The sequence below is a fragment of the Eublepharis macularius genome, chromosome 7 (assembly GCF_028583425.1).
Source record: "Eublepharis macularius isolate TG4126 chromosome 7, MPM_Emac_v1.0, whole genome shotgun sequence".
Lineage (NCBI taxonomy): Eukaryota > Metazoa > Chordata > Lepidosauria > Squamata > Eublepharidae > Eublepharis > Eublepharis macularius.
Window position 1 is genome coordinate 108,304,342 of NC_072796.1, and position 27,558 is coordinate 108,331,899.

Sequence of the window (27,558 nt, forward strand, 5' to 3'; positions counted from 1 at the left end):
CTGTTGTTCAATCAATATATCCCACTAGATGGAAGATAGTCGTCCCACCCATAGTGGTTTGAAAGGAGGGCTGCTGTTTAAGTCATGTACACTCATTCTTTTTGCCTTTGATGAATAGGATCTGCTGGGACTAAATGTATATATGTATATGGGAAGTGATGATACCCTAAGTAACTTTTCTTTCTCTCGTCATCAAAATATTTTTTTAAAAAATACTCTTAGTTGTGGTTAATGAGGATTCTGCTTCATGTTCTCAAGTTAATTTCTGGGGCTCAGAGACAAATCCTCAACTTAACCTTCCCTTCTGTTTACCTGTGTAGCATGGTGCTTTCCCCAAGAATGGTAACTCTTCGGGAGAACGTTGATTGAAATATAAAAGTCCTTGAGCAGTCTTCAATTCCACAATTTTACCAAATTATCTAGATTTGCTCAGATGGGAAATTAAGGTAACTCTAATTCCCAAGTATAAATCCAACTCCAGTTTAGGAAATTCCTGGAGATTTGGGGGTGGTTCCTAGGGATGGTGGACTATCAGGTAAGGAGGGATTTCGGGGAGGATGTGATACCATAGAGTCCTCCTTCTAAACTTGCCAGAGGGACTGATCTCTGTAGTTTGGAGATCAGTTATAATTCCAGGAGAACTCAAGTTCCCACCTGGAGGTTGGCAACACTACTAGAAACAGGCTAGCTTTTAAGCAGAAGTTTAGTCAGTGCCATTAAGAACCCAAGAATATCAAACTACTTTTCAGTTTCTCAATTGTAACCATTAACGGGGTCTTCATCTTTGCCCTTTGTTCTCACTGCTGTCCAAGTTCATTATCATGTGATTGTCTGGTTATTGTTTTATGAATGTTCACATTTCAGAAGCTCCTGTCTCATCCCTCTCATGGCCCCCCAAAAGACTTTCCGATATCCATCCTCATTATCATCATGAGGCAGAGCTGCTCGTCGCTTGCATTTGCAACTTTAAAAATTAATGCACTGCTGTTCTCTGAATACTGTAAAGTGTAAGCTGCTTAGGAGCGCATTATGCTATCAAGCAAGCACATTCTTCCATGGAAAATACAGCTGGTTCTGATTCAAAGGCATTTCTTTTCACCTGCAAATGGACTTGCTTATACACTTGTTCCTCAATTCATTGTCTTTTATGGGTGCCTGCAAATCTTTAATTGTCTTTAATTCAAAAACAAAAGTAAATTCAGTTCTTTAACTCTAGCAAACATGTTCAATCATAATTCCTCCTGGGATGATTACCAAGTTCTATTCACTGCCTGATCTTTATAACAAAAGTCTATAAATTTATTGCCCATTTATATAGACCACACCAATTATGCCACAATTGAATGGCAAACGAGAAAGAGTCAAAATATTTGAAATGAGAAATGTGCAATCTAAATTTAATTACATAGGCAAATTATTTGAAAATGAGTTATTTACTGCATGCCAAAAACTGACAGATAGTAAAAGAAATCAACATTACAGATTTAAAGTCCCTTTCAGCACTTTCTCTCCAATTTATAACTGCCAAGAAACTGCTGCCCTGAATATTTTTGTGCTGGTACCACAATAATAAGTAAAACAAAAACATTTATTTTTCTTATAGTTTGCAACCCACCTCCAACACTACAGTAATAAATGAGGCTGGAATAGAAAGGCCATGCAACATCCAAACCATTGTGAGCCAAATATCCTTGTTACTATGCACTGCTTCAAGTCTTCCATCCCATGGCAGCTGACTATATTTCCATTCATCTGCACTCTCATTAAGACCCATAACAGGCACAAACCCTAAATGAAAGGTCTCAGCAAGAAAAACAAGGAGAGCTGAGCTCAAAGTACCGTGACATAAAAGACACCTCTAATTATCGAGCATCCCAGCACTACAGAACAGAGTCAGAGAATCAGGCATCCTTAGCCCTTGACATATATTTTAAAATGACAGCAGAAAATATTTAAAATCATAACCAAAGTGCTCAGTGCAATTCAATATTATCACCCATTGCAAGCCTATCAGGTTCAAATAAGCTTCTCCTCCTTTCTAATCCCCAAGTATAGTCATTTAACATGTGCTGTTGAAGAGATAAAGTTAAGCTACATGGAAGGGGAATTGGAAAGCCATAGGGCCTTCACAGAGGGTGTAGTTCCAGCAACTCTTTCCCATGCATCCTCTGTGCTTCAGCTAAACTGTACTGGTGTGGTAACAGACAACTAAGCTCAAGCAGAGAAGCACTAAAGCGTTTAATTAGCAAGCAAACAAACCTGAACCCGACTCCATGTCAGCCTAGAAAATGATCAAATTACAAATTAGTATGAAGCACGCATTTAAATAACATTATGGTTGAAACCTGTACATTAAAAGGAGTAATAGTGGCATCCCTATGTTCCTCCATGGCAGCTTAGCTCATCTGAACAGGGTCTCCTGCAGGTGCCAGGCTGCACACAGGTGAAGTCAGCAGCAGCCCATACATGGGCTTTCTCCGTAGTGGCCCCTATCCTGTGGAATAACCTGCCTGAGGAGGTCAGAAGAGCCCCCACTCTCCTGGCTTTTTGTAGACGATGCGAAACCAAACTATTCAAAAAGGCTTTTTACTCAAATGGGAGGGCTGTATTGTAGGGAAGTGATCTCAGATGCTTTGCTAATGAGTTATGGACCATAGACTTCATCACTATATTGTCTTACATATTATCTGCTGCTTTAAATATGTATTCCTATGTACTACCAGTGCTCCATATTGTCTAATGTTAGTCCTAGAATTGATTATGTTCTGCTTCAGTATTTTTTCTACTCTGTATTGGATTCTTGCTAATACTATGTCTTTTAAACTTGTATCTATTTACCCTGTGGTATTGTTTATGAAATGTCCTTGATACTGTACTGAAATGTATTTGATACTGATTGTACTAATCTCATACTGTGTAATCCGCCTTGAGTCTCAGTGAGAAAGGTGGACTATAAATGACTATAAATAAGTAAATCCTGAGTAGAGCTACACTCTACTAAATCCATTGAAGTTAACAGGCTCAGAAGGGTGTAACTGTGATTACGATGGCACTGTAAGAGTTGTTCATGGAATATGAATATTTCAAAAATTATTTGGCCATGCATGAAACTCACCCCTTCCGAAAGCCATAACCCTTGGTTGCATGATGTAAAATATATATAGCCTTTGATTAATGTTGAAAGGTGGGTACCAATGCAAAACGACGCTGAAGTCTTTGTAAGAAATGACTGTTCAGAGTATCAACAGCATTTGCATGTAAAATGCTAAAAAACATGTAAAACCCCATTTCAGATCAAATACTCAGGCCCCATCTTTATTCATGTTAATAGCAAACTGCCTGACTACATACAGCATGAGAAGCATTTGAAATGGTCTTTTACAGCATCATACTATTAACATCCTTGGGTATCGAGAGAATTTTTTCTCCTATAAAAGGGGAAGAGAGATTTGCTTTAATACAACTTCGATTGCTGTGATTAAAGATGTTTTTGGAGTCTTTAGCTAACGGAAACATTTTGATACATATTGAATACAGTCAGAGTGTAAGTGTTCAAGGAGAGCATGAAAACCCCCCACAGTCCCTCTCCTTTTTTTATTCAGGTTTAATGGCAGCTCACATCACTGGCCATTTTTCAATCTTGAGAGATGGAACAGCTTGACACTAATAATACATTTGCAAAGGACACATCATCATTTAACACAACATTAAGTGCTCAGGGACAACTTTTTTTACAGTAGACACAACGTGTTCTGAGCTCAGGGTTGACATATCATTACATTTTATGCTACAAAGATAATCCAGCCAGTCATTCATGAGAGGTAAATTAATTTTCAAGCAACTGTATTTCAGTTTTAAGCCAACACGAAGGATGCATTAAAGTGAATAAGTTTCTTTTTATGCTATCAGCAAGGGTTTCTTTAGCCTGAATAAAAGACTTTCTTGAGTATACCAATATCTATACCTTCAATTATTTCCATTCTCCCTGCAGTTTCAACTCAGAAGTCTGCTCATACAAGTTAAGCTACAATTTTAAATCCATCAAGCAAGCATCTCACACAGACTAAAGGAACCCAAGAGGCAGGCCCAATATAATCAAGCTGCACACTAAGGGCTACTTCTTATGGTTCAACAAATCCCATGGGTAGGTCACCAAAACCACTAACATGCAGTAGTGGACCATAGAGAAAGAGCATATTTTGTAGGCCTCTTATGGCATGATCCATTCTGATAGGGCTAATGTGTGAGTCTTCAAAAAGTTATCCAGCTAGTATATATACCAACAACACAAGTACTCTGTGCTTGAATTAAATAGCTAAAGAAATTAAAGTGACTTTCCATAAATAACCACAGCATCCTTCATCATTGTAAGCACTCCTAGTGTTTAGGGTGTTTTTTAATTAAAGAAGAGCTCTGCTGGAGATAAACTATTAAGAGTATGGTTTCAGTAGAGAGATAAGAGCCCCGTGGCCCAGAGTGGTAAGCTGCAGTACTGCAGCCCAAGCTCTGCTCACGACCTAAGTTTGATCCTGGTGGAAGCTGGGTTCAGCTAGCCGACTCAAGTTTGACTCAGCCTTCCATCCTTCCAAGGTCAGTAAAATGGGTACCCAGTTTTTCCTGGGGGTAAAGGCAATGGCAAACCACCCTGTAACAAGTCTACCAAGACAACGTCGTGATGTGACTCGTTGCTTGCACAGGGGACTACCCTTACCTTTTTTTCAGTAGAAAATAGAATAAATCCACCAACCTCGCCATTGTTGTATCCAATTGATGCCTATTGTGACACTGGCATAAGAAATAAATTATGAACATATAAATTATGAATATACTAGCAACAAAGCTCATTGTGTCAGAAAATACAATGGGCGCTAGCGGGGCCTAGTGAGGGCTGTGCCACCCCACTTCAGGGCATTGTGAGAGCCATGCCAGCCAGCTATGGGGCCTGGCGGTGTGGCCCTCCCAAAGCTCCAGGCCTTCCTGCTGGCTCTGCAGACGCCGAGGCATTGCGAGGGCCGCACCACTATGCTGGCCATCCCAAAGCCCTGTAGAAGCCCAGCATGATGGCACGAAGGCCCTCCCAAAGACCTGCAAATTCCCAGTGTGGTGGCAGGGAGGCTCGGCCTGGCAGCAGGAAGGCCATCTCAAGGACCTGCAGAGGCCTGGCGCGACAGCAGGAAAGTCCTCCCAAGGCCCTGCAGAGGTCTGGCATGGCAACAAGGAGGCCCGACACAGTGGCAGGGAGGTGCAGTGCAGTGGCGGTAAGGCCCAGTGTGGTGGTGGGAAGACCCTCCCAAAGCCCTACAGAGGTCTGGTGTGGTGGCAGGGAGGCCCAGTGTGGTGGCAGAAAGGCCCTCTCAAGGCCCCACAGAGGCCCCACGCAGCAGCAGGGAGGCCCATGCACAGCAACAGGAAGACCCTCTCAAGGCCCCACAGAGGCCCAGCATGGCAGCAGGGAGGCCTGACGCAGTGGCGGGGAGGGCCCCACTGCAGCAAGGAGGCTGCAGCAGCAACAGAGTATCCCCACCCTCCAGAGGCCGTGTTGCTGATAACTAATTTTTTATCCTGGTGCCTCGGTGCAGGCACATCAGGATAAAAAGTGAGTCAACGCCAATACGGTTTGCCTTTTATATAGTAGGATGATGGATAAACAAGAGAATATATGATGATGGATAAACAAGGGAATATATGGTGGATCAACAAGGGAAAATAAAATCCCGGCAGGAAATTCAAGATGAAAGAAAAAAACATTCTGTGGTTGTTGTATTATCAAATGGGGTATAAACTTAGAGAACACTGGAGATTTAAAGCACCTATTAGGAAAAATACACCTGGCCAGGTGAGAGGTGGGCAAGAGGCTGGGAGCAGGGAATTCCCACCCCCACTGGGGACTGGCAGCTGTACTCCTAGCACTGGCATTCATAGGCATACTGTCTCTGAAAATATAGATTCTCTGTAGTCACTGTAGTTTAGGTGACTCTGCAGTCACCTAAAAACGTAAGAAAGAACATTTTGAATGTGTGTGTGTGCGTGCAAACTGATTCTCTGTATCACATATATGTGATTTTTATGCTGCTTTCAAAAACATCTCTATTGACTGATGCATCCTGAAGGCCATTTCGCACATTTCCTTATGACCATATCAGTAGCAATAAACTGGAAGATGCTAGCATAGTATATAGTCGATCGCTTCAAACATGGAGCATCCTCTACAAAACTGTAGTTCAAGTAGCCATCAGGTGTGATGGGTGAAACATAAAAGCAGCAAACCACAAATCAGGTAGAGATACTATAAGCTAGAAACACTTAAAAGACTTCTGAAGGATTCCAGCTAGAGCATTAGAACCTGAGAACTGTTAAAGAAATGCCCAGGTCAAAACTTATAAAAGCAGATTTATGAGGACAACCAATTTACTTTCAAGATTCTGTGAGCATCTCATGGAAGAATGACAGTGCTATGGAAATAAATCTTATGGAATGAGTTGATGGAAAAGAAGTTGGAACCAAGTTTATCTTTTATCCATACTCAACTATTTTTATGAATGATGCCTACAAGGAAAATACTCCTAGTTATGGCATTATGTATTATTTTTTATTTACATTATTTAAAGTCCACCTGTCTCATTGAGACTCAAGGTGGATTACACAGTGTAATGCAATACAACCAACTGATGGGACATTCAATAAACAATACAATAAGATACAGATAACAGAACCATTTGAAAACAATCTGAAATCTGATTCCCGGCTGAAACAATGCTGAAATAAAACAAGCAATTTGACATAACATAGTAACGGATAATGTACAATAATATAGTTTACAGTCTCTATACCTTTATTGATGCATTTCTTTAACCATTTCCTTACAACATGGCAGTAGTATCTGTGCAAGAAAGCCCTCCTGAATAATTTGGTGTTGCATAGTTTGCAGAAGTCCAGGAGAGTGGGAGCTTTCCTGATCTCTTTCGACAGTCCATTCCATAAACTGAGGGGCCACTACAGAGAATGGACAGGTATAGGCAGCTGTTGATTTTGCCCAACTCCATGGTGGCACTTGCAAAAAGCCCTGTTCAGATGAGCAAAGCTGTCATGGCAGAACATAGGGAGAGAGGTGCTCTCACAGATATGAAGGGCCAAGGCCACGAAGGGCTTTGTATGTGATAGCCAAAACCTTGAACTGAGCCCAGTAACAGATGGGCAGCCAATGGAGTTACTGCAAAATGGGAGTAATATGCATGCTCATCCTGGCTCCAGATAAAAAGCAAGCTGCATCATTTTGCACCAAGCGGAGTCTCCAAGTTGACTTTCCAGGGAGACTTATGTGGAACACATTACAGTAGTCAAGTTACCACTTTATGGATCCAGGTGGCCAGGCCAGCCATGTCAAGGCAGGGGTCCATTTTCCAGGCTAGACTGATTTTGCGGTAAGCGTTTTTTGCAACTGCATTAACTGCTTCTCTAGCAACAAAGCTGAGTTCAATATAATTCCCAGGCTCTTAGCAGAGTCTACAAAGGTCAGCTGAACCCCTCTGAAAATGGGAAGCACAATGTCCTTCAAGACATTGTCCTTCAATGTCCTTCCCAACCAGCATCATTTTGTCTGGTTTCAGTTTCAGGAAACATCAGGAGATTATCACAGTTTTAGGTTCAGTTTCAGCCAACAGACCATAGTGGATGTCACCCAGTAATGCCACTAGAGCTGTTTCTGTCCCATAGCCTGCCTTGAAACCAAACTGAAAAGGATATTGGATACCAGAGTTATTCAAGAAGACCTGTAGTTGGTCTGCTACTGCCCTCTCAATCACTTTGCCCAGAAAGGGCAGGTTAGAGACCAGAAAATAATTGACCATATCATTTTTGTCTAGGGAATTTTTAAAAGTAACAGGTGGATAACTGCTTCTTTGAGTTGCTGGAGGAAGGTACCTTGAGTTAGTGGCTGATTTATGATAGACATTAAGGGGTCATTTGTGAGTTGTTTACATGATTTTAATAACCAAGATGGGAAATTATCTAGTGCAAAAATAATGGCCTTCACAGATGCCAAGATCCTGTCTATCAATCAGTGTAACTGTGTCAAAATGGTCCATAAGTGGACCAGACAGTGTATAAGGTAGACCAGACAGTATATATAGTATTTCTTCCACCTTGCCTAGATTACAACCAATATCCAGATTAGCTCATAATTCCGCTATTTTGCAAGCAAAGAACTTTGCAAAGATGCCACAGTTAACAGTTTATTCCCGAGACAGTTATTGTTGAGATTTAGGATTCAGGAGGAGTAGAGATCTCTTAAACAGTTGTGATGGTTATGAACCACCTGATGCAATGGTTGCAGAAAAATAATGTTTCTTTGCCTCTATCACTTCCTCTATCACTGCCACTTCATAGGTCTTTCAATGGGCTCTGTAGTACGCTGTATCTAATTCAAGACAAGTCAGGTTTTATTCTTATGATCAGACATGGGCACGATCGGAATTACGGTCTGAAAATTGCCCCGATTTTGGCGTTTGCGCCATCGGGACCGGGCTGATCGGTTCCGTCCACGGCTCCCAGTTCAGCGCTCGGGTGGGGTGCTCTATCGGGTCTCGATCGGATCGATCGGTTTACGTTCGGGATTGCAGTCTGCAGACAGTCTGGCGCCAGCCATCTGTTCCCGAGGGAACGGAGCCCCGTGGAAACGGAGCCTGGGGAATGCCGGAGCTGTTTGCCCTCCTTCTGTCGCCCTGGAAACGCGAATGGAAGCCCAGCTTTCCTTGATCAGCAGGCCTTCCTTCCAACCACGGAGCAGCCAGAAAAGCACGCGCCCGTCTCGTCCATTTGGGAGAAGAGAGGGGAGGGTGGGGGGAGGGGTGTTCTTCTTTAGCCATGGGCACTCAAATCTCATCCCTGCAAAGCCTGAGAGGCAGCTCTTACGGCCAAACACAGCCCTCCTGCGGAGCAGACCCAGGCTTTATAAACAGCCATGTGCTGCGCAACAAAGTTTCACTTTCCACTCGCGGGTGGAGTGGGACAGAGGCGAGCTCTCGCTTGCCGCTTTTGGAGAGAGAAAGCGCAAGAGAGAGAGAGGGAGGGAGCTTTAGCTTTGGGCTTCAGCAGATAGGGAATTAGGGAATAGGGAGCTATCTCCTCTGGTTCCAGGGCTGCTGCCTAGCTCTGGGGCCAAGCTCGGTGGGCACCTCGGCTGAGGGCTCAGGTCTGGGGGAGAGTGTTGCAGCTGGGGTTGGGCTCTATTCCTATTCTCTCTCTCTGCTTCCAGGGCTGCCGTCTAGCTCTGGGGCCAAGCTCAGTGGACACCTCCTTGGCTGAGGGCTCACACAATATTACACACTCTAGTGCCTCGTCACTCTGGTCTGGGGGAGTGTTGGTGGTGGGGCGCCCTCCCGCGTCGGCCTTCCCGATTCCCGATTCTGTATCGGAAATGGGACTTGATCGGCGAGGTTCGGGTACCTGGGTTCGCCGCCGCTGCGGAATCACAATCAGCTAAATCGGGATTATTTTTTGGATCGTGCCCATGTCTACTTATGATCCAACATCAGAATTTAAACCAACATATATATGACATATCTAAACATATCTAGGGCATTAAAGTGTCTCATAATCTCTATTTAATAATTACTCTAGCTCCTTGGTAATCAAGGTGCAGAAGAGTTGTATTGGAAAAACCCAGTAGTGACAGTTTACGTACTATTGTTGAGACCCAGCTTGAACAAAAACTGTCCAAGAGGATCAAAGGAGTTAATTCTGAAAGGGATAGTTTTATCTTGATCCATAGGCAAATGGCATAGAACCAATACCAGGTTTTCAGTGAAACTAATCCAGCCTCTAGCTAGTACCTAGCTGCACTGGATGTGTACAAATCACCTGGGCCAGACAGGATGCTCTTGAGTGTGTTTAAAGAACTTTCAAAAGAGCTTGCATACCATTTGTCAATCATCTTCCAGGCCTCTTGGAGGCCAGGTCATGTGCCAGAAGACTGGAGGAAGGCAAACGTTATCCCAGTCTTCAAGAAATGGGGAAAAGGACGATCCAAGGAACTACAGGCCAGTCCTGGAGAAGATACTGTAGCAAATTTTAAAGGCATCAATCTGCAAGTATCCGATAGACAACATGTTGATAGGAAGAAGTCAACATGAATTTGTCCCCTGTAGGGGACAAAACCAATCTCATCTCCTTCTATGAACAAGTACAGGCTTACTGGATCCTAAGAATGCTCTTGATGTAGTTTATCTGGATTTCAGTATTTGACAAGGTTCCTCATGATGTTTTGATGGGTAAATTTGGAGGACTGTGGATTGGACTCTAGGAGAAGTAGCAAGTGCTCCTCTTTGGCTGTTAGGACTAAGAGATAATGACCAATTAAGTTCCATAAGGACAATGTGGCCTCTCCAAGCTAATCACAATTCGTGGAAAGTACTTCTGATATACTTGTTCATTTAATTTTCAATGTCCAGTTTCCAAACCCAACTGACACTGTGAATCAAATTCCTTTTCATAAAGGCAATGGTTGACCGAACTGAAATTCAAACAGGTTGAACTAACTGTCCATTTTCTATAACGTAACCAAGAAATCAAACAGCCAAGTAATCTAAGGTGCTACATATATGAAAAACTATTAAGTGTAATTATTGGTTCAATATCATAATATAAGGACAATCTCCCTGATGGGATGTTATAAAAAGCTTCATAAATTACATTTACTACTACTGTGGAAAACAATTGCAAAAGTATCCCTTTCAAATTGACTCTTGCATTTCCGGACTTCACAATCAATTTCTCATTTATAAAAAATTAGTATTAAATATTTATAGACAAATGCATAATGATTTCACTTTCTGGAATCCAATGCAGCCCATCACATGGTGCATATACAAAGCCCACAAAAAAAATTGTTTGCAAAGTATCAGAAGCCAACACAAATTCAGCTAAATGCATGAATGCTGCATATGACAAGTTAGGATCCTCTTCTGCTAGCCCTCCTCTCTGTGCAGAGATGCAGTGGGCGATGACAAGAGATGAGGCTTTTTTTTTTAACTTCACCTTTGGAATCTCTGTCCCCTTGAACATTTTCTTGAACATCAATTGGCACCAGCCCCAAATACTTCTTTTTACCCAGGCTTCTAACTAAGGGTTACCATCTTTTAAAACTAGTTTTATGGTCTACTTATAGCCTGATATCTGAGTTTGAATATCTTTTTAGGCTGTTGTTTTGTGCTGTTTTTATTTGTGTACAGAGAAGGCAGAAGACACAGAATACCTGCAAGGGGCAGCAAATCTGACACTTAGATGGCAGAATGGGATCTTTCTTTCCTCCTCTCTTCTGACCTTCTTGCATGTCTCCAGATTGGTATTCTTAGGCTACTTCCGGCTTCTTCCCAGAAGTTCCTCTCTCCCAGTTTAGTAAGGTAGTTAGTGTTATGTATTGCTTGAGTAGAACAAAGGCTCCTGAGGCCTACAAAGCTATTGGTGTTTGCTGCCAGCATGGCCAATCAGAACTGTTGCTTTATACTCCAATCGCTGTGCTGCAAAATAGATACTTGTATATAGTTCATGCAAATGAATTCTAGCTGCTTACATTGTACTGGTTGTTGTTAAAAGTGGGTGTGGTTTCTACAAGTATAAATTGGTTACTGTTGTGCCTGAGACTTTTGTCTGTCTGCTTCCAGCTTTCAATAAAGAAGTTATTATAATAAAGAGCTATTAATTTCAATATATAATACTGGCGATGAGGATGGGATTAGAAGGCAGGTAGACAGCCCCGCGACACCGAGAGCGAAATCACTCCTGTTGCTGGGGAACTGTCGCCTCGGCCAACCCAGAGCTAATACACAGCTGCCCTGTCACAATTCAATGACAGTGAATCTTGGCCACCAAGGACCATTTTGAAGCTTTTGACTCAACCTCCAAGGACTGGGAGTCATATATTGCGAGGTTCAAGTTCTACCTGGAGGTGAACAAGGTCACTGTTGTGGACCTGCAGAGAGCAACCTTCTTCAGCGTCTGTGGGCGTTCCACTTTTGACATAGCCCGGGCACTCATGGCGCCAGCTCAGCTCCAAGCTACAGCATTCAATGCCATCAAAGACCAGCTCCAAGACCACTTCTCACCACAGCCGTCAGAGATTGCCAGCTGGCACGCTTTCTACAAGCGGGACCAAGCCCAGGGCGAGTCGGTGACAATTTTTGTTACAGCTCTCCGGCAACCAGCATGACAATGCAACTTCACTGGCCTAGAGACTAGAGCCCTCGAGGAGGCACTAGCAGGAGAAGCAGCTGACCAGTCGACAAGAGAGGTGCGCCAGTCTCAGAATCCTCCTCTAGCAAAAAAGGCGGAACCGGTTCATCATGAGAGCATCAAGAGTGATTCAGAGGACGATGATGAGGTTCATAGGACTCAAGAGGTAAAGTCCAAGCAAACTGAACTGCAGTGCACTAATGGGTTGCCCTGTGCCAGCTGTGGAGGAAGCCATGACCAAAAGTCCTGCAAATTCCACAATGCCGAATGCCGGGCTTGCCGAGAAGGCAGGTAGACAATGCCCCTCCATTACCCAGCGCTCCAGCCATACACCCAAACAGTCCTGAACACCCAAATACGCACCAGAGAGAAGATCAGGGTAACAGTGTGCATCGAAGGAGCGTCGTGTAAGATGGAAGTTGATACCAACTTGGCATTCTCAATCATCTCAATGGACACCTTCCACCCAGTGTGTCCCAAGAAAAGAGACCAACAGCTTGAGCCATGCGACATACACTTGATGGACTTGCAGGTTCGTCGGGTTCCAGCGACAGGTGTCGGCAAGTTCAAAGTCAGGACTTTCATGGCCCGCTCCTCTTGGTCGTCATCGAGGGGCACCGCACAAGTTTGCTGGGGCTCAACTGGTTTGAGATGTTGGGAATCCACATCACTGGTGTCCAACAAATCAACCAATCAGACATCGAGGCTGTCTGTTCTGAATTTCCATCCATATTCAACAGCTCCTTGGGTCAGTACACCGGACCACCGGTATCCTTCGACGTGGACCCTACAGCACAGCTGGGCCATTTAAAAACTCGATGTATTCCCTTCGCTCTCAAGCCACGCGTTGACAAGGAGCTGGACCAGCTGGTTGTACAAGGGGTCCTTGAGCATGTGTCACACGCCCATTGGGAGACTCCCACTGTCACACCCATCAAGGCCAATGGGGCAGTACGGATCTGCGTGGACTCTAAGTGCACCCTAAATAAGGCACTGCAACAGCATGCTTATCCGGTGCTGGTAGTGAGTCACCTCCTGGTACTGCTAGCAGGGGTCAAGATCTTTGCAAAGATTGACCTCGCACAAGCATGCCAGCTGCTTCCAGTAGACGAAGCCACCGCGGAAGCACAGACCATTGTGACACATCGATACGCATTCAAGGTGAAGTGGCTCCAGTTCAGGGTCAATGTGGTACCTGGAATTTTTCAAGGACTTATGGAGGGACTGCTCAAAGGCATCCCCGGTGTCATTCCATACGTTGATGACCTCCTGATCACAGGAACTTCCTTTACAGAACTCGCTGGCCGTCTGCGACAGGTACTATGTCACCTCCAGGACGCCAGACTCAAGGTTAAGAAGGAGAAGTGGCAGTTTGGCGTGTCTCATGTAGAATCCCTGGGATTCCTGATTAACGCCGATGGCATCCACCCTACAGTCAGCAAATTGCAGGCCATCCGCAGTGCACCAACATCTCACTCCATGAAAGAACTTCAATCATTTCTCGGGCTCCTGAACTTTTACCATTCCTTCCTGCTGCACAAGGAAGCACTGGCTGAGCCATTGCATCGACTGCTAGAGAAAAATGTAACCTGGGTCTGGGGTCGCAAGCATGACCAGGCACTCTCTGCAGTCAAGGAGTTTCTTTCCTCAGACAAGCTTTCGAGAATCACAGTTCTCTTCATCAGATGCATGGAGGGCAAGAAGAAACTGGTCAGATATATAGGTGGAGAAGGGAGGGAGGAGTAGATGCAAACAGAAGCTTCTGATATGGAGATCAGTTTGCCATTTCGTGAAAGCGAGCCGGTCACGTCCACAGCGGCCGACCTCGTCCTGCTCTGCATATCTCGGAAGCCGCCCCGGAATGGAAGCTAAGTGCCGACTGTCTGGAACAGCTAATGGATGCATCTCAATGCAGCCACAGCATTCCAGAGCTGATGCCATCAAGACAATGCCAGCTTCCTGGCTGATCCAATCAACCCGCCCGGAACTCCCTTCCCCTCCTTTGTCCCCTCTTCCCAAGGTGTCAGTCTTACAATCAGACACTAAAATGGCCCATCAAGGGTAGTTGTAGAGCCATTAAGCCTTTGTTCCCCTTTTGAGAACCACAGTGAAAGGCACCTGCCCCAGGGTATTTAAGCCGGCCTCCCCGGCCATGAGGTGTGCGTGCCATTCCTATCCTGAACCTCCGCTGCCTCTCTCTCTACGGGTCTAGCGCAGGCATTAGATACCACCACGCTTCACTGCTACATCTTTCTTCCACGCCGTGACCAGGTGAGTATACCCAGTTCCATCGATCTCAAGTGGGCTCTCCTGCTAATGCAACCGGCTCTATTTTTCCAACTCTTTATTTCCTAGTTCTTTGTATGTACCTTGTTTGTGTGTGTCATTTTAGGCATATGCAACACTATTAGTAAAACACGTTTTATCTTTACTACTCTCGCCTCTTTATTGCACGAGTGATCTGAAAGAAGGACTCTGGTATAGCTGGTTAAGATCCGCACTAATTCAAATCCAGACTGCAAGCTAATTCCCCCATTAAAATAGCAGTTCTGGTAACACTCTTGATGGGGCAATGGCTAACAACCCTGCTCGATCAGCTCAACCCAGACTAAGATTTGGATGCCTGGAGGGAGCTGGAGGTTTTGGGAATGCCCAGGAAGTTCCAGCAGGGCGACTACACCAGAAACTACAGGGATGGGCCACTCTGGGTTCCGGCTTTGGTGCTCAGGGCAACTGGGCCGATCTCCTACGAGGTGGCCAATGCCACCAGCAGAATACTCCGGAGACACACCGATCAACTATGGCAACGCTGGTCAGAGTGGGCGCAGGGACTGGACAGAGACTATTCACCCTGCACTGCTGACACAAGGGCTGAATCTGCGGTGGAGACCGAGCAGAGTGGAGGTAGTCCAGCAGCACCAAGCTGTTCAGCAATTCAATCGAGTCTCGGAAACTCCTCCACTTCTCCTAGCGGGGCAGAGGCCGTTGTCAATGTCGAGCCACCCCTCAGAGGACCATCTATAGCAGAAGGGTAGTGTAGGTCTCAGAGGGCTTGCCATCCCCTGGCATATCTCAGAGACTTCGTTTGTGATAGGGTAGCCCGAACTTTAGGGGGAGGGGTGTTATATATTGCTTGAGTAGAACAAAGGCTCCTGAGGCCTACAAAGCTATTGGTGTTTGGTGCGAGCACGGCCAATCAGAACTGTTGCCTTATACTCCAATCGCTGTGCTGCAAAATACATACTTGTACATAGTTCATGCAAAGGAAGGATGCTAGCTGCTTACATTGTATTGGTTGTTGTTAAAAGTGGGTGTGGTTTCTACAAGTATAAATTAGTTGCTGTTATGCCTGAGTCTTTTGTCTGTCTGCTTCCAGCCTCCAATAAAGATGTTATTATAATAAAGAACTGTTAATGTCAATATATAATAATTAGTACTATTTCTCTGCTTTCTGTTAAAGCTGTAGTCCCTGAATAAACTCTCTTCATTCATTCCTTGGTGGTGATGAGTGCGTTTCGGCTTTCTGAATGCCGAAAGAAAGCCGAAACAAAAGTGTTTCGGCTTCTTTCGGGTTAGCCGAAACGTTTCAGAGAAAGCCGAAACGTTTCGGCTAGCCGAAAGAAAAAAAGCCGAAACGTTTCGGCTTCTTTCGGCTTTTCAATGGGAAAATGCCTCCGTCTTCCCGGACGTCTGGGGGAGGCATTTTCCCACCGAATCAGCCCAAAATTGGTGGAGACCTTCCTCTAACCCCTCTCTAAAAAACCCCGAAGTTTCAGACCGATTGAACTTTGGGGGGCCAAGTTATGGCCCCCCAAAGCAGGTCCCCCTATCCTCCCATAAGAAAGCGAAGGAGCAGCATATTGTTAGCATGCTGCTGCTCATCTTCTTCATTATTTCCTATGGGGAAAAAAAGAAGAAGCAGGCTTCCTTTGCCAGGGGTGGCATTTTGCATGCATGCAAAATGCCCCCTTACCCTCAGGGGCCCTTCTCCCACCCTTCCTCCCACCCCCCACCAAGGCTCAGACTGCTCCCACTTGGGGGGGCCATTTCATGGCCTCCCCAAGTAGGTGCTCTAATCTCTACCACTGACAGCTGGGGGAGGCTTGTCTTGCCAGGGGTGGCATTTTGCATGCAAAATGCCCCCCAACCCTCTGGGGACCTTCTCTCACCCCTCCTCCCTCCCCCCACCAAGGCTCAGCCTGCTCCCACTTGGGGGGGCCATTTCATGGCCTCCCCAAGTAGGTCCTCTCAGCCCCTAAAGTCCACCCCTTACAGCCCCACACAAACCCAATTCCCCCCCAGCTGCCACACACAGACCCAAATCCCCACATTAGCCCCTCACAGACCCAAATCCACCCCCACCTGTCCCACACCCATAACCCCAGGAACAGGCTGCCAAAGGCCAGCCCTCTCCCTTTGTTTCCTATGCTGGGAACTTCTAAACTCTCTTTCCCTGGGCAATTCTGCACAGCCCAGGGGTGCCACAATGGTGGGCACACTTCTGAGTGCCAGCTGGTCCCTGTGAAAGAGCACCTGAACCACAGACACCCTCCCTCAAATTCCCCCACCACCTACAGAGATGGCTGGCCAGCCAGCCCCATTGTTCCCTATGATGGGAACCAACTGCACAACAAAGAATAAAACACGAACAACACAAAATAAAGTTTTTTAAAAATTATTTTCTCCCTTTCAAAGTACAAGTAGGCAAAGCATTATGACACATTACACCAGCAGTCCCCCACACAGAAAAATTAACACAACTCACTTAACATCAGAGAATCACAAAACACGATTCCTGTCAAAAACACTTTATTTCTTGAACAGCTTTAGGTTACACAGCAGGGGGGCACACCAAAGGGCATGGCAGCAGTATCTTACACAAAAATAATACAACTCACTTAACATCAGAGAATCACAAAAGCACAATTCCTGTCAAAAACACTTTATTTCTTGAACAGCTTTAGGATACACAGCAGGGGAGCGCACCAAAGGGCATGACAGAAGTGTACTACACAAAATAATACAACCCACTTCACCGTTTTTGACAGCTGTTGTGTTTGTGTGATTCTCTAATGTGAAGTGAGTTGTGTTATTTTTATGTAGTACACTGCTTTCATGCCCTGTTGTGCCTTCCTACTGTGTAACCTAAAGCAGTTAAGGAAATAAAGTGCTTTTGACAGCAATATTTTGGGGTGATTCTCTGATGTTAAGTGAGTTGTGTTATTTTTGTGTAAGATACTGCTGCCATGCCCTTTGGTGTGCCCCCCTGCTGTGTAACCTGTGTTGTTCGTGTTTTATTCTTTGTTGTGCAGTTGGTTCCCATCATAGGGAACAATGGGGCTGGCTGGCCAGCCATCTCTGTAGGTGGTGGAGGAATTTGAGGGAGGGTGTCTGTGGTTCAGGTGCTCTTTCACAGGGACCAGCTGGCACTCAGAAGTGTGCCCACCATTGTGGCACCCCTGGGCTGTGCAGAATTGCCCAGGGAAAGAGAGTTTAGAAGTTCCCAGCATAGGGAACAAAGGGAGAGGGCTGGCCTTTGGCAGCCTGTTCCTGGGGTTATGGGTGTGGGACAGGTGGGGGTGGATTTGGGTCTGTGAGGGGCTAATGTGGGGATTTGGGTCTGTGTGTGGCAGCTGGGGGGGAATTGGGTTTGTGTGGGGCTGTAAGGGGTGGACTTTAGGGGCTGAGAGGACCTACTTGGGGAGGCCATGAAATGGCCCCCCCAAGTGGGAGCAGGCTGAGCCTTGGTGGGGGGAGGGAGGAGGGGTGAGAGAAGGTCCCCAGAGGGTTGGGGGGCATTTTGCATGCAAAATGCCACCCCTGGCAAGACAAGCCTCCCCCAGCTGTCAGTGGTAGAGATTAGAGCACCTACTTGGGGAGGCCATGAAATGGCCCCCCCAAGTGGGAGCAGTCTGAGCCTTGGTGGGGGGTGGGAGGAAGGGTGGGAGAAGGGCCCCTGAGGGTAAGGGGGCATTTTGCATGCAAAATGCCACCCCTGGCAAAGGAAGCCTGCTTCTTCTTTTTTTCCCCATAGGAAATAATGAAGAAGATGAGCAGCAGCATGCTAACAATATGCTGCTCCTTCGCTTTCTTATGGGAGGATAGGGGGACCTGCTTTGGGGGGCCATAACCTGGCCCCCCAAAGTTCAATCGGTCTGAAACTTGGGTTTTTTTTAGAGAGGGGTTAGAGGAAGGTCCCCACCAATGTTGGGCTGATTCGGTGGGAAAATGCCTCCCCCAGACGTCCGGGAAGACGGAGGCATTTTCCCATTGAAAAAGCCGAAAGCCGAAAGCCGAAAGAAAGCCGAAAGAAAGCCGAAAGCCGAAAGCCGAAACGGCTGGCCGTTTCGGCTTTCGGCTTATTCGAAAGAGATTCTTCTTTCGGCTTTCGGCTTTAGCCGAAATTTTTTGGCTTGCACACCCCTAGTGATGAGTGCCTTCAAGTCATAGCTGACTTATGGAAACCCTTGCTGGTGTTTTCATGGCAAGAGACTAACAAAGGTGATTTGCCATTGCCTGCCTTTGCAGCCCTGGTCTTCGATTGAGGTCTCCCATCCAATTACTAACCAAGGCCAACCCTGCTTAGCTTCTGAGATCTTACAAGCATTCACTCCTTAATCAGACTCAAGATCATTCCTAAGATATACCAGAGCCTACAGTTTTATTTCCTGTCTTGTTGTATGGCTGACTATGATTAATTTTATACTTTTTAATGATTTTATTGTTTTGTTTTATTTGTGGGCTGCCTTGAGTGGGTCTCTGGAGAGGCAGCATATACATTTTTCAGATAAATAAATAAATAGAGAACGAGCGCATGGCTATAATAGCCATACTAGGGAAAAGATGGAATCTTTTCATGCTCAGATGAATAGTGTCTTATTCAAGGCATCTGAAAAGCCTGCCTGAAAATTTCCATTATTACAAAAGAGTAATGTAACTATTTTCTAAGTGCAACTGGTTTCTAAGGATAGATTCAGGCACCACAGAATCACAGGGTGATCCCTTATAAATTTACCACATCTAACTGCATCTAACTGCACATCTAACTGCATCTAACTGTGAAGTCATAATTCTTGCTATCACTTCCAAACAACACCACACAGTCCCAGCTGTCTGTACTAGGGGTGTGCAACAAGAAAGTTTCCATTTCAGTTTTGATTCTGGGGGCTTCCAGATAATTCTGTTTCATTACTAGTTTGTTCCAGTACTGGCTTGGAACTGATCCATTTGGGTTTCTTTGTTTTCATAAGCAGAGATGGGCACGATCCACATTACGATCCAAAAAACCCCACGATAATGGCGATCGCGCGATCGTGACTCAGCGAATCGTAATTGGCCACGGCCAACGATCCAGCGATTGGGAGGGGGCTGGATCGGGGCTGGATCGTGCTCGGATCGGGAAGCCAGATACTCAGGCGCCAGTAATCTATTCCCAGGGCAATGGAGCCAGGAGAATGCCTGAGCTGTGTTTCCCCTCCTTCTGTCGCCCTGGAAACCCGAATGAAAGCCCAGCTTTCCTTGATCAGCAGGGCTTCCTTCCAACCATGGAGCAGCAAAGCAGTCACCAGTTGGGAGAAGACATCCAAGGGAGGGAGGGGGGAGGGGGTGTTCTGTAGCCATGGGCACTCCAATCTCATCCCTGCAAACCCTGATAGGAAGCTCTGACAGCCAAACACAAACACAGATGCCGCTGGCATCACTGTTATTTTCTCGCCAGCGTGCTCCTTTTTGGCCTGGCGGGCGGGCACATGGGGGGTGCCACCAGCGAGCAGCCAGACCCCTGCCCCGAGGGGAGGCGGCTCGTCGCCATCTCCCCGTGCCCGCCGGGCCCGGTGGCCGCCGCCAACACCCACCTTCCCACATAGCTGGGAATAGCAGCACGCCCTGCTTTGGTCTCCACGATCCACGGATCGGGAACAGGAGATAATCGGTGTGGATCGTTTAGTTGGGATCGTCACCGGCGCCGATCCATGATCAGCTGGATCGGCAATTTATTTTGGATCGTGCCCATCTCTATTCATGAGTTTCAGTCTGTTGTGCACTTGTTGCCTGCACATGCGCAAATGCCCATGCACAGAGGGTGGGGCAACCAGGCTCTGGGGCAGCTGTTTTCATGCTTAGTCAAAATCAACATCAACCATTAATCCACCTTCTAGTCTAAACCATTGATCCACTGGGTTCTTCCTCAAGCACAATAACACATATACATAGCAATGGACTCATAGAAGGTGAGTGTCTGTGGGTGGAGCAGCAGCAAGTAGAAGAGTACTCCAACTATGAGAGGCAAATCCAAATCCTTTCTTTTGATGCTCAGAGTTCTGCTGCAAAATGGGGCATTTTTGCTGCCAAGCCTCTCCATCACCCAAGTGCAGGCAGGCAAGCAGACAGAATGATTGGCTGAATCCTCCCCCCACTGCTGTTTCTCAGGTAGCTATGGGGGTGAGGAGATGCATTTATTAGCTTTGCATTCTGCTGTTGCCTGTTGGTCTCATGTTTCTTTGTGAATGCTCAGCATTCTGCTGCAAAACGGGGCATTCTCGCTGCCAATCTTGTCCATTACCCAAGCTCAGGCAGGCAAGCAGACAGAATAATTGGTTGAATTCCTCCCCCACCCTGCCCCACTACCCAAACAGATCTAAGTTTTTCTTTTGCTGTGGGGGCAGGCAGGCAGGATTGTTTTTGAAAGAGAGGAGTTACACGTTTGCCAACTGACTCAGAAAAAGAGAAAGACTATGGAAGCAATCCTAAACAGGTCTACTCAGATGTAAGTCCCATGTTATTCAATAATGCTTACTCTCAGGGAAGTGTCTTGCAAATTGCAAACTATGATTGAAGTCTCCCTTCCAAGTGTTTCCAAAGCTGATAAGAGGAAAGAGAAGGGGTCTCCCCTTGCGATGACCTGACTGGCAGGGAGGCAGAGAATGCAATTTCTCAGGTAGCTATGGGGTGGGGATGAGGAGATACACTCATGCACGTTGGTCTCATTCCCCCTTCCCACCAACATTAATTAATTAATAATGTACGGTCTCTCTCCCTTTGGGATCTGACTGGCATTGTTCAGGGGAACAAGCTGCTGCCCTGCCAGGCAAGCCCAGTGCCTGCTTGCTGCTGGAAGGTACAAACCAAAATGAAACACAAACTTTTTGGTGGAAGGGACTCATTACAATGTAGTTTCCTAGATTTGGTTCAGCAGTCCAGAAGCTGCTTTAATGAGCTGAACCAGTGAGTTCTGTATTTATTTTTGACTCATTTCCCCACTATACATGCCCCTAGTCTGTACTCTGTAAGCCTTCTTTGAAGTTTACATACTCCTGCCTCTTAATGTCCCCCACTATCCATTAATCCTCCGCTTTCAACTATATCTTTTCAGCCTTCTGCAGGAATAATCCCCACTGTCCCTCACCTGTGACACTGCACACACCCCAGCCAAATGGATGTTCTGCTTCCTCTCAGCATTTGCACTGATTTCCACCATTGCACGACTAGCCCTTCTTCCAAGCAGATAGAATATTTATGATTGGGCAGCTTTAGCCAATGGGGGAAGTAACATATTACCAAGAGACAACAGTCAGGTTTTAACTCAAAGTGATTCATAAGTGTTATATGATTCTAAGACAGAGCAGCGTGACAATCAGGTATTTATTTGACAGGTTAAAAAAATACAGTACTGTTAAAAAGTGCTGTGTTGGAAACAAGCACATTTCTGCTTCTTTAACCTGTGTCACTCTGATAGTTTTACTGTTTTGTGCTGGGAGCTCAAGGGATGCATGACAAAGGTTAATAGCTACCACAGTCACTCAGCATGAATTTCCTATTCACTTCAACAAAAGGAAACAACCTGTTTAATTCATGATGGTATTCTTTCATTCTTTTGAAATGTACAGTTGCCTGTGATGGATATAGCATCTATCCTCTTTAAAATAAACCAGAATAACACATGCCTGAAATACAGTTAAAACCGATCACTTTCCTTCCACACAGCTTCACTACCTCTGAATTTTGACTATATTCAAATGGAGAGAAATTGCCCAGGTTTGCAGACGACATGCCCTTTTGCTCTTCTATGCCAGTTCATGACCATATAAACCAGACACAGAAGTGTCAAAAGGGCTCCAGATGGGGTGTTAAGCACTCTTTCCATATTACCCTCTAAACCTCAGAATGTTGCTTGATTACACAACTTCCTACTAAGGTGGGGGGGGGGGGTCTGTTAAGCCTATGGAGATTTTTCCATGTGTACATACTATGTGTTCGCAGGATCCTGGATCATGCCATCATTTGAATTCGGAGCTGAATACATACATCCCTCACTATCTAATGTTTCTAGAGGAGATGACTGCTTCCAGTGAAGAGGTGGAGCTCCTGCCAGGTGTAATGTTTGACCACCCACCAGCCATCTGGGGAGATTGCTGTTTGTGCAGCATCGACTTCTTCCATTATAACAGTGATAGAAGACTGAAAGGCAAATAGCTGTGGTTGGTGGATACGATCAAGTTCTTCCATATCCTGTTCATCAAACATCCCTATGATCCTCTTTTCTCTTTCTTGTCTTGGGCATTTTACAAGATGCAAGTTGTTTTAAATTCAAATGGCAAAGGAAAAAATCCCTGAAAGATATGCATTTCATTTTAAGCTAACATTGTTAAACAGTCAGAAGTTTTTATACTTGGCAGCCAATAGATCATAAAATGTTAATTTTTGTTACTGGGCCAACAGCCCAAATATTCCTACATTGTTTGTGGAAGTTATTTTTGAGGATGCATGGAGGGAGAGAAGATCTTTACATTAATAATAATAAATATATAATAGTACTTCATTAGAGTCCCCAGTAAATAACACACCTGCTTAACTGGAGCAGCTGCAATGAAGAATTCCAAGAGATCTTCCTTCTTTAAACCAATGACTTAAGACAGGCCGCGGCTGTCTAGAAATGTTCTCAGTAGCTGAAGAGTATGTATTTGTGCTTCCTGATAAAAAAATCCTTACAGTAAAAACCTTTGTTCACTTTATGAATTTTTTAAGCTCAAGGGTAACTGAAAAACCTACAATGTATGCCTTGATATCATTTAGTATGTGTCAAATGTGTGAGCAGCAATTAATGGAACATCATAGCATATCATGTAAAAAATGAAACTGCCAAACTTGAATTTGGGAACAGAGCCCACCCCCAATATGCATTATAAATATATTCTAATCCTACTTGTGCTAAATTACGTAGAGTGAAACCTGAAAGAGGAATTGCTGAGAATTTCTCAGTTCCCTCTTAGTGTATGTTTAGAACTCATGCTTGTTATAATCCACACTCTTGCCCTATGAATGTCAATTTGAATTTATTTTGTCTCTGTATGATGCTCCACATGTCAGAGCATCATGTATGGAGCCAAAGTACCATGCATTGATCCATACACACATTAAGGGTTTCCACATACCTCTGACCATTGAAAGTACTTCTTCAAACCCACTGAAAGTACTTCTGATGGAGAAACCTTTGATATGGTACAACGGCTATAAGCCAAAAGGCAAAAACTGGAAATGCACTACTATACTCGGAAGCAATACAGTCATACAGCGATAGAGTTGGAAAGGACCTTACAGGCCATCTAGTCCAACCCTGATGGTCATCCAGCCACTGCTTGAAGACCTCCAAAGGAACGTTTGCCACATTTCAAGGCAGTTTGTTTCACTGCAGAGCACATCTTACTGTAAGGAAGTTTCACTTATATTTAGCTAAAATCTGCTTCCTTGAGATTTCCATCCATTTGTGCTATCTGTGCCCTCTGGATCAAGAGAAAACAAATTTGCTACATCTTCTATTTGATAACACTTCAGATATTTGAAGAGAGCCTTCTACCGGGTTTGATTCCCCACTCCTCCACTTGTAGCCAGCTGGGTGACCTTGGGTTGGTCACAGCTTCTAGGAGCTCTCTCAGCCCCACCTACCTCACAGGGTGTTTTGTTGTGGGGATAATAATGACATACTTTGTAAACCGCTCTGAATGGGCATTAAGTTGTCCTGAAGGGTGGTATATAAATCAAATGTAATTATTATTATTACAAATTCAAACTCTAAATGGTCCTTAAATAAGAGAGTCCTGGAGACCAAAAACTTGCTCTCACTGAGGAAATGCCGAGATCTAGGAAAGAACCTTAGCATTCCTTCACTATGGGCTTGACTCCCGTAAGTCCATCAAAGTGAACCCTGAGGGGAATCAGGCCCTTTGCAAAAATTTGCCAACCATAGTAGTATGCTCATTCCTAGTAATCAGACAAAAAAATTATATGTGAACACCATAGAGCAAGTATTACATTAAATTTAAAACTCATCCAGAAAGCCCTTCCTCTACAAACCCAGGAAGAAAGTGTAATAGAATGTGTCCCAAATTTAGTTCTAAAGCCTGGATCTTATTATAAATGAGCTCCCTAAATAAAAGAAAGTTATGTGAGGACTCTATTACTCTCAGTTTCATGCTAGAAAATTAAAGAGGAACTTTATAGCCCATACATGGGAAACGTAAAGCAAAAGTATGAGTGAAATACATCCTGGTCTAGAAGTCTTTCCTATTTCTGATGGATCACAAGAACATTCATTCTTATCTCTTTTTTATTTTTACTGCCTTAAGTAAGGACAAACTTGGACAGAAGAACAACAGCTAGCTCTTGATGCTGGTCTCTGCAACAGGTAGAGGTAAAGCACTTGCTTGAGTATCCACTAGATTCAGCCCATTAGGAAACAGCCTGCAATCTGTTTGGTTCTGTACCAAATTTCAATTATCTCTGGAATGTAGATTAAGCAAATGATGGCACAGTTTGGGTCTATAGTGAAGCAGCTCAGGAATATCACATGGGTCATCATTTGTTGGGCTGTACCATTTCAGAGGGTGGGTGAAGAGGAAGGGGTCTGAGTACTCTCTCATATTAAACAGAGACACAAAACCCTATGTATAGCTATCTCCCTCACTGCTTACATGAAGGAAATGACACACAGGGAATTTTTATATGCTAGTGTTCAAATGTGTAACCATCACCACCCTACATGCCGTCTCAAATGGTATAGTCCTGAAGGAATTCCACCATATGGCTCTCCTGGTCAGGCACTTCAGCTTTCAGAGCCTTTGCAAGATGTTAGCCCATGTGGAAAATTTAGTGGTTATCAATGTACAATTCGTCACAAGCCCTAACTCTGCCTACATGCAGGGGTGGTGCAAGGGTTTGTGGCGCTCGCGGCCGGCCGGGGCCCCCCCCCCACGCACGCACAAGCACGCACGCACTGGCCTGCGTGATGACGTCATGCGTGACGTCGTTATGGGAGCGCGGCGGCGGCGGCCCGATCGCTGCGGCGGGCGGCCTCCGAGCTCTCCTGCTCGGTTGCCTGCACTGCCGCAGATGCCTGCCCGCGGCAGCTGCGCCCAGCCGGGGGCTTGTGCTGGCGGTGGCGGCAGCGTGGGTCGGGAGGGATAGGTGGTGGCTGCTTTGTGGCATGCACTCCCGCCCCCCGCGTCTCCTCCGGTGCTCCCTCCGGCACCCCGCGCCTGAGGCCACCGCCTACCTGGCCTCAATGGGTGCGCCAGCCCTGCCTACATGCACATACTCCATTAAGCCACTCTTACCAAAGCTTAATTTAACTTAGATGTGTTACATGCAGCTACCATATTTGTAAGTGAACAAACCACATTGTTCAGCAGAGCTTCAAATAAGCCAATATCTTAGTACATTAGAGGGATTTATACCAATGAAGAGAGATAGAATTCAAAACATTGTCAACACTGGTAAAAGGTAGTGAATTTGCTTAGTGTATTTTTTCTATAGGAATATATAACAATCACAATAACTAAACAGGAGGGAAGCGAAACTAACAGTACAACCCTAAGAAGAGTTACTCAAGTCCAAGCCTATTGAACTAAATGGGCTTAAACTGGAGTAACTCTTAGGATCCTGCTGTTAGTCATATTGGCATATACAAAGTTCATTTTACCTATTTGTTTTCTGTACTGATCTACAGGACTTCTTGCAGCAGAAGCATCTTTTCTACCCATTTTGCTGTGTTCTCTGTAAGAAATAAAAATGAAAAGGTTCTAAAAAGTAATAAATTACAGAGATGAACACCATAAAAATACATTTATTTATTTATGATTTTAACCTACTTTTCAGCCAAATGAGGCTCAAAATTAGCAGCTGGTTGGACGTTGCTCTGGTCACTTAGATTATCTGCTGAATGATATTCCCTTCTTGTTGCCTCTTCTGCTGCCCTTGATGAACAGAACTGTGAAAAATAGACAGCAATATGCCAGAATAATAACTATAAATATCCAAATATTTCCAAATACCAAATGCCATTTTATTTTTACACACGTAACTTCTACTAAAGATATTTTAACAAAATAGAGGGGATTTGGTTCAGATTTAAATTAGTTAACTTCTGAATGCACATTCCTGGTCAACATATGTAGCACAATGGATCTGACTTCTTTTGGGTAATTTGCCAAACTACAAGTAAATCACCTTGATTTCATATATTATATATTTTATTAATCTTTTATATGATTCCCCAGGCTTAAGGATGTCTGGCCATGAGTGTTCGCCCATTTGAGTACCTTGTACTCCAGAAACTATTCAAGATGGTCATTTCTGCAATCTTCTTGTGCTTTAGCTGTGCCAGTCTAACTCTGTGAGCACCTTAGAACCTTACAGGATTCCAAGATGATGATGCTGTTTCTACACTGATATTGATCAAAGTATTGTATAGGATCTTTAAAGTCAAATGAAATAGACCTCCCCTCCTCACAGGTATCTACCATTTGCAAACGTACTAAAATTGTTCTAAAGTGAAAATGCTTCATGGTAGTGGAAAGTGCCATCAAGTTGTAGGTGAATTATGGTGACCCTGTAGGGTTTTCAAGGCAAGAGACATTCATAGCTGATTTGCCATTGCCTACCTCTGTGTAATGACCCTGGAGACCTCCCATCCAAGTAGAAAACAGGGCTGATCCTGATAAGATTCTAAGATCTTATGAGATCAGGCTAGACTGGGCCATCTAGCAAAAATGCTTCATAATCCTACATCACATAGATTCGGTGGCAGCTACAAACTCTTGGGTTTATTCTTTAACTTTGCAAATGCACACATGGAAGTCTGATCTACACTACAAGTGGAAACTGTTTTTAAAATCATCTCTTCTCCAGAAAACCTGGGAATTATTCTGTGAGGTTTAGAAGACTATGGATCTCTAGCAAAGAACTGTTAGCATCCTTATCACATTACAATTGCCAGGATTTTTCTGGGAACTCATGACCGCTAAATTGGTATACATGGTACATAGCTTTGGACCATAG

At 44.8% G+C, this 27,558-nt stretch overlaps 1 protein-coding gene across 2 annotated transcripts in view; it reads right to left on the minus strand.

Moving 5' to 3' along the window:
* The window catches only part of TRIQK (triple QxxK/R motif containing), an 80,921-nt gene that overhangs the window by 20,008 nt on the left and 33,355 nt on the right, over nt 1–27,558 (minus strand). For both annotated transcript variants that reach the window (XM_054986075.1, XM_054986076.1), the window contains exons 2-3: nt 26,370–26,488; nt 26,201–26,274 (exon numbers count right to left, since the gene is read on the minus strand). In XM_054986075.1, coding sequence (XP_054842050.1) covers nt 26,201–26,261 — 61 coding nt within the window. In that variant the 5' untranslated portion in view covers nt 26,262–26,274; nt 26,370–26,488. The remainder of the gene's footprint in view (nt 1–26,200; nt 26,275–26,369; nt 26,489–27,558) is intronic.